General features: G+C 62.0%; 1 protein-coding gene across 9 annotated transcripts in view; it reads left to right on the top strand.

Annotated features, from left to right (window-relative positions):
• Positions 1-2871, top strand: part of PGAP2 (post-GPI attachment to proteins 2) — an 8220-nt gene extending 5349 nt beyond the window's left edge. For 3 of the 9 annotated variants that reach the window (XM_026841265.1, XM_026841264.1, XM_026841266.1), the window contains exon 4: positions 1517-2863. In XM_026841265.1, the coding sequence (XP_026697066.1) occupies positions 1517-1707 (191 nt within the window). In that variant the 3' untranslated portion in view covers positions 1708-2863. Of the gene's footprint in view, positions 1-1516 lie in introns of all 9 variants that reach the window. The other 6 variants (XM_026841267.1, XM_026841260.1, XM_026841262.1 and 3 more) reach the window with 6 other exon arrangements.
• The last annotated feature ends 4868 nt before the right edge of the window (positions 2872-7739 follow it).

Genomic DNA, 7739 nt, shown 5'->3' with positions numbered 1-7739 from the left:
GCTCAGGAGCCGTGCCCAGAGCAGTGGGTGTCACTGGCACACCAGCTGTTGGTGCTGTTGGTCTGACAAAGCTTCCCACCGTTCGGGTGTTCACTGGCTTCTGCTGCATCTTCACCAGTAAACCCTCACCAGTATACTTCTGGTTTCAGGGCTCTGTGTCACAGGGAGAGGCCAGGGACCTCCCCTAATCTTTAGGGTGCGTTTGGAGATCCGTAGTGGAGCCCAGTGACCTGGGATGGCTGGACATGTACCTCCAGCTGATGGTCATGGGGACCTGCCTGTCCCAGCTCACCTTCCTCATCTCCTGCCAGCCCTCCCTGTCCCCCATGGCAAGGCCAGTGTCCCCCGCCGCCCCACTGTGGCCCAGGACTGCAGACAGACCTGCCCATGGGGTTTCTCCAACCCCTCAGGGAGCGTGGCCTTAGAAATTCAGATGCTCTTTTGAGGTTTGGGTACCTCGAAGCCCACTGTCACCCAAATGGCTCTGCCTGCACCTCATTTTGTGGTCGACGGCACTGCCCGGCAGAGCTTTGCGAGGAGGAGGCCGAGTGGCTGGTAAAAGCCACACAGAGAACTGAGGCTAACCCAGTTTTCTTAGATCCTTGTTACAGGCTAATCTCAGGCTTGTGGGGAAAGTTTCAATCCTCAGCTGCTGTGCTGAGATGAGAACAGGCTCAGGTTAATCACCTCAGCAGGACATGGCTCGCACCTTCACCTCTGAGAGGTGCTGCCTTTGCCATCGCTCCTCACGCGGTTTCCCTTCCCCTGGAATTGAGGGGGAAGCAGGGAAAGTCGTTCCTTACATTCAGGTGGTGTGGTTGGGGATTCAGCCTGTGGTTCAGTTCTTGCAGAAGAGGCTGGGAAACTTTTTTCAGTCGAAGTGCTCCTCTGAAAATAACTCGCCTGCAGTCGCGTGGGCTTGGTGTGTGGCCCTGGGGTTCCGTGGGCTGTGCTGCTCCCGCTGCATTTCCAGCCTGACCCTCCATCTGTGCTGGTTCAGGGATGCAGAGGTGGCCTCGGTGCTGATGAGGAACCTGATGGCAGCTGTTAATTGGCAGGTAGATAATGCAGGAGGCCAGAAAATGGCCCTTCCCGCATCTCAGAGTGGCTCACTCTGCAACACCCCGTGCTGTGCCTCAGTTTCCCCATCCCTAGGAGAACAGCGGCGATGCTGAGCTGCTCTCAGGGGTGCCCGAGGTTCAGAGCCGTGTGGGGCAGTGGAGACTCTCAGTCTGGGTGCCAGAGCACATAATCACCCTCCTGGCACCTTTGGGATAAATCTTCCAGGAGGCTGCATCCCCCCTCCAGCCCTGGGTTTACAGGGGGCCCTGAGACACACATGAGCAGCTTTGTTTCAATGCCCCTTCCCCTCCTCTGCCGGGGGAGCGGGGTCTGGCTCCCACAAAGAGATGCTGGGTCCCCACCCCGTCCCGCAGAAAGCAATCCCCGAAGCCCTGCGTGCCCCTCGTGCTCTTGGCTCGCCTGTAACAGGAAACCTGTTGTCTCGTTGATTCAGCAATCCACGAAAATGCCTTCATCGTCTTTATCACGTCGGCTCTGGGCCACATGCTCCTGACGTGCATCCTCTGGAGAATGACTAAGAAACACACAGTAAGTCCCGAGGTACAGAAACTTTTCTTTCTTCTCTCTGTGCAGTGCTGCGTGCTGGCAGGCGGCTCCCGGCTGGCGGGGGGGTCACACTTTTGATTGTCACTCGCTTGTGACACAGCTGGGAGTGAAGAAGTTCCACCAGGTGGAACGGGGAAACCTGGTCGCCAGAATTCATGATTTGCCAAAACCAAGTGGGGAGGAATGCTTTCCTTTCCTATTTTCTGGTTTTCGCTTGGAGCTGACATTTGAAAACTGCCCCATTAGCGTCCCCGTGGGTCGGGTTTGCTGCCCCCTTCTCCTTGCCCATGGAGGCCCGTTTCTGAGCTGAAATCGCCTTTTTTTGTGCCAGGGAATCTGCTGGTCTCACAAGTGGGGAACAGCTGCCAGCAGCAGATGTTGTGATAGCTCCAGGACTTGCTGCACGGAGCAGGGCTGGGGGTCTGGTTCTCTGCAAGGGGCCTGCTGGGCTCAGGAACTCACCGGTCAGGATCCAGCTGGGAATTCTGGCTCCGTCAGCTGGATGCCGCTCTGTGCCCTGAGCGCGGCCGCCGCCGGGCAGGGCAGGGCACGCAGCTCTGAAACTCCCTGGGTGCCCCCGGCACGCTCGGCACTGCGGGTTCTCTGGGCTTCCCGCACCGCTCTGCCCTTTTCCCCTCGAGGATGCCTCTCGTCCAGCTGATTCCCAGTCCGAGCCCTGCAGTCCCCATTCCCAAATGGGGAAGGGTCCCCGGGGCTCCCTGGGTGGTGCCACCCCAGGAAGGTGATGGCTGTGCAAAGCCGAGACGCTCAGGGGGAACTGTCAGAGGTGTGTGCTCTTACCCGGGCCGGGAAGCTGGTGTGGGCTGAAGGGATGGGATAAAGGGATACCGGGATCCAGGGCAGGGTGGGTGCTGTGCTTGGGCTCTGCCCAGACCCGCCACGCGTGTCCCAGCAGGATGAGTGCTGGGCGGGGGCTCTGCTCGGACAGTTACAGAGCTGAGGTTCCTGCTCCATCCCGGCTGTTTATCGTCCACTTCCAGCAATTCACTGAGCCCATCCCCTCGCTGGCTCGTTTCAGACCTGGAAAAGCCTCTTTCCAGCAGTTGTGTGGCTGCAAGATTCCCCAGGAAAGGGGCTTTTGGGGATCATGGGGTTCCCCTCTTGCTGGGAAGCATCTCTGGTGATACAGGGATAATGGGAGCTCAGCAGCCGCTCCTTGGCAGTTCTCCTGCAGCTTCCTCTCTTTCACCTTTACCTTGTCGGGGGTTTTGATTTTTTTAAATTTTTTTGCAAGAACTCCCAGCCCTTGCATCTCCTCCCCCAGCGCTGCACCCTGAGCAGCCCCGTTGTGCCTCTGCAGGCTGCAGCACTGCAGCAAGCCGCTGAGCCGGGGTTGCAGCGTGTCAGCAGCAGCCTTAGTCCCGCTGTCAGCTCGTGGGAGCTAAAGCGCCGTGTTCTGGCTGCGAGCTGGGCAGGGTGGCCATTCCCTGGGCTGGGCTCTGAGCCCGCCGGCGATGGCTACGTGTCATTGCCTGTCGCAGAGCCTGCAGGCAGGGAGCTCTGGACTAACTCTGACCCATCAGAGCCAGGGGATCGTGTCAGGGAGGTGAGCAGCCTGCCTCTGAACCTCTGGCTTTTCTCTGCCAGTAATTTGGGTGGGTTTTTCCCAAGTTCATGCTTTGGAGCACCAGGAGCCGAGTCTCGGTGGTGGCATTTTGACCCCGTGTGCCGTGGGCCATGAGGCAACACTTCGGGTTGCCCTCCTCCACTGTGTCACCCGCCGGGGCAGTCCATCACCCACTCCTGAGGCAGGAGGTGCTGGTGTGGTTGTGCAGAACCCGTCCTGTCTGTCTGCACGTCCAGGGCTGCTCTGTGAAGCTGCTGGGGGGTGGTGGCTTTGCCAGGGCTGCCCTGGAGGAGCAGCCTGCGCCCCCAAAGCCGACGGTATCACTCATGCTGTCACTGGAGCCCTCGTGCACCCGCTGGCACTGGAGCAGCCTGTGCATCCCCTGCCCTGGTGCTGCTGGGCGGCTTGTTTGGGCGTGGGATGAGGGGCACCTGTCCTGTCCCCCCATCCTGCTTGGGCTGGGGGCTGCTGCCAGGCTGCAGCATCTCTAGCTCTGTGCCGCAGTGGGCAAGGCGGCAGCTCGCCCTTGTTGCCCTCTGCCCGATGCTGTGGGGCTCGAGCGGTGCTGGGGAGCCCCCACTGCACGTGCCCAGGCCCAGCAAAGCAGCGTTTGTCCCCTCAGAGGATGTGTCCTGGGGTGGAAGGGGGGGGGCACGGCGATGCCTGGTGCCACCACCCGGCACGGCTTCCTCTCCCTGCTGATGGAGGGGAGCTGCCTGCAGCGGTTCACAGCCCCCCCAGAGCTGGCTGTCACCCCAGGGCCGGGGCTCGTCCCCCACACCAGCTCCCCGCGTGTCGGCAGATGGAGCTGTCGCCCGGGCAGCGAGGGTGACGGGCGAGTTCCTCCGAAAAGGAAAGCAGGGTGGCAGCACAGCCCTCGGCTTAGATGGGTGGCATCCTCTGATAAGCGGCCGCTCGCCTTTATCTCCGTTCCGCCGGCCTGTCTTGTTGCATCCCGTGATGGGCGAGTTGGGCTCCTGCTGTGAATCCCACCCACGGGGCCACGAATCCCACAGGCCCACAGCTCCTCCGGGCTGGACAGGCTCTCTTGGGGCTTATCCCACGGTTTGGCTTCCTTGGACTGCACGTGGGGATCTGCGGGGCCACCGGCAGGCTTGGCCCGGCTCCTGCGGCACTGTGGCTTGCTCCGCTGTGACGCCACCACATCCTCCTTGCCCCGAGCCCAGTGGCCAGCGGGACCTGCCAGCCTCAGCAGGAGCAGGGAGAAGTGGCCAAGGTGGAGGCTGGCAGGGCTGTTCTAGGTCAGGGCACAAGCGGTCTCTTCTTACGGATCACGGCATCTCAGGGCCAGGTTGTGGCTCCGTTCCTGTTGGGTTTGGGGGGTTTATTGGTTCACCTGTGCTACCCCCAGCCCTGGAGCCGGCGGTGGCAAGAGGGGACAGGAGAGGGGGACGACTGGCACTGCGGTGTCCCATCCTGCCCTCTGCACTGGAGCAGAGGAAGCCACCGAGGGGCCCCGGGGGGTTCAGGTTCTCCAGGACCAAACCTGGGACCATCTCCAGGACAAACTCCGTGCGAGGAGCTGGACCCAGCCTCCCTCCTGCTTGCTCCGGAGAGAGCAGGGGTCTGCGCTCAGGCCCCGCTGGGTAGCGCTGCCAGAGGGGGCGAAGCTCCCCGGGTTCGCTGGAGTTTCTGCATGTGAGTGACAGGAATTGGTCTTGCAAAAGCCTCGCGTTCGTCGGGGCTTGTGTTGCAACTGCCTTTCAGGAAGGGCAGGAAGGTGCTGAGGAACTTGTTCATAATGGGGAAGTACAGACGGTTTCCAGTTGCAAGGTGGCACAGAGTGAGAGACAGGAGAGAAGAAAAGAGAAAGCAGGGGACGAGGAGGAGGAGGAGAGGAAGGAGCAAAGCAGAGAAGAGAGCTCAGGGGAGAAAGGGAAACGGAGAGCTGCCAGCTGTGGCCTGATGGGAGCACCCCCAGGCCTTGGGGCTGGCGGGGCGCTGCCCTGGCTGGCACCCCCGCGCGCCCTCCCCGACCCTCCTTCCGCCAGCAGGCAGCAGAGCGAAGCGCTTTCGCTTCTTGTTTGCAAACGCCTTTGCCCCCTGCCCCGGCTGGGGGACGGGGACACGGACACACGGACACACACCCCCCCCGGCCGCTCCTGCCACCCCCAGCGCCCGTTGAGCCATTCCTGCTGGCGCTGCCACAGCGGGACGGCCGAGCTGCGTTTCCAGCTGCTGCTGGGGCCGTGCAGAAGGTACCAGGCAGGGGTGGTTTCAGCCCCCCTCCCCGGCAGCGCTGTCGCCTATCCAGCACAAGTGACGGTGGCCCGTGGGGGCGGTTGCGGTAGCTCACACAAACCCTCTATAAATATCCCAGCGCCGCGCTCTCAGGGCTGGGGCAGTTTCTCTTCGGGTTCACCGCAAAGGAGGCAGAAAAGCTCGGGGGGGAGCTGGGACCAGCGTGCAACACGTAGCTTCGAGGGTGCCGCGTGCCCCCCGCAAGGTCCCCGGCGAGCGTAGCTGCTGCAGTTTAAATTAACGTTGCTTTGCTGTCCCATTCCCGGGGCGTGAGCTCCACAGGATCCCTCCTCCTCTCCGGAGGCAGGGGAGAAGCAGGAGGCTCTGTGTTCCCTACCTGCCCGCTCGCAGTGGCCACCCTCCAGGCCTTGGAGCTGGGTTTGCAGGGCTGGTGCCTTCCCTGGGATGGGGGACAGAGACACCAGGAGCCGTCTGCAGGCTCAGGGCAGCGTCTCCTCCTCTCCCTCATCATCTGGCCTCCTGCTCCTGACTCACCTCCGTGTGCTCGGGGAACGTGCCTCAGCTCAAAGCCTGCGAGCTCCCGAACTAAATAGAATTTGCCTGCGGTCTGCTGGGCCAGACAGACATCCAGCTACGCGGGGCTGGCTTGGGGGGATCTGTGAGAAACCAGAGGGGCTTCAGGGGACACCGGGTGCCCCAGTCTGTGCCAGCTGCAGCCGTGCCAGCTCAGCAGCCCCGGCTGTCCCTCTGCCCCAGCCCTGCAGGGAGCAGGCTCTGTACTGCACTGCGCTGGGTCAGGCTTAGGGACCGGGTCAGGCCTAGGGTCAGGGTCAGGCTTAGGGGCAAGGTTCTCCCTTCCTGGGGAAGGAGGGGTGCCCCTTGGGGTTTGCCAGGCTGTAGAACCACCCTCCCTGCCTCAGCGCGTCCGGAGCATTTCACAGCCACTTGTGCCACGTCCCTGGGATTTTCTTACCCCTCTTTTTTCCTCACGGAGAGCTGGAGGGAGGGGATGGGGGCTTCAGCCTCCTGCCAGGCTGCTTACAGCTGCCAGCTCCCCCGCCTAGGGCACTAACCTGGGGGTCTCCTGCCCCTCGTCCTGCCGTGGGACCCCCAGGGGTGTCCCTGCAGGAACGGCCACCCTGACCCTGCATCTCTGGGCTCTCGTGGCTGGAGAGGTGCCCTCTGCGCTCCCCTGGGCTGGGCCCGGCCTGACCCAGGATTATAGGGGCAAGGGGATAATCAGGTTAATCCCTAGTGCCAGGCTTTGCTGGGGGGCCCGGGGACACCCGGGGAGTTTCAGCTGCCTGGGACCCCCCAGCCTTTGGCCGCCAGATCACGGGGAGCCCCTCGCGAGGAATCTGGGGGTGCGTTAAATCCACCTGCAGGGTGTGGATTCGGGAGCTGTGCAGCGCCGTGCAGTGGTGTGGTGCAGTGCCGTGCCGTTCGGTGCTGCAGGGTGCAGCTCACTGCAGCGCCGTACGGTGCAGCCTGGTGTCCTGGGGTGCAGCACGGCACAATGCAGTGCCATGCAGTGCAGCACGGTGCTGTGCCGTGCGCTGTGGTGCTGTGCAGTGCAGCACAGAGCAGTGCAGCACGGTGTGATGCTGTATCACACAGTGCGGTGCTGTGCAGGGGTGCGGTGCAGGGGAGCGTGGGGCTGTATCACAGCACCGTGCTGTGCAGCAGGGTGCAGTGCTGTGCAGTGCGGCACGGAGCAGTGCAGTGCAGCATGGTGTGATGCTCTATGACGCTGTGGTGCTGCACGGCGCAGCACAGGATGGTGCAGTGCAGCACAGAGCAGTGCAGTGCTGTATCACACCATGCAGTGCTGTATCACACTGTGCAGTGCTGTATCACACCGTGCAGTGCTGTATCACACTGTGCAGTGCTGTATCACACCATGCAGTGCTGTATCACACCGTGCAGTGCAGCACAGAGCAGTGCAGTGCTGTATCACACCGTGCAGTGCAGCACGGAGCCGTGCAGTGCTGTATCACACCATGCAGTGCTGTATCACACTGTGAAGTGCTGTATCACACCGTACAGTGCTGTATCACACCGTGCAGTGCAGCACGGAGCGGTGTAGTGCAGCGCTGTATCACACCGTGCAGTGCTGTATCACACTGCGCAGTGCTGTATCACACCGTGCAGTGCAGCACAGAGCAGTGCAGTGCTGTATCACACCGCGCAGTGCTGTATCACACCGTGCAGTGCAGCACAGAGCAGTGCAGTGCAGTGCTGTATCACACCGTGCAGTGCTGTATCACACCGTGCAGTGCAGCACAGAGCAGTGCAGTGC

This window comes from Athene cunicularia (assembly GCF_003259725.1).
Source record: "Athene cunicularia isolate RWA chromosome 1 unlocalized genomic scaffold, athCun1 chr1_part4, whole genome shotgun sequence".
Lineage (NCBI taxonomy): Eukaryota > Metazoa > Chordata > Aves > Strigiformes > Strigidae > Athene > Athene cunicularia.
This window is presented reverse-complemented; position numbering and strand designations above follow the sequence as displayed.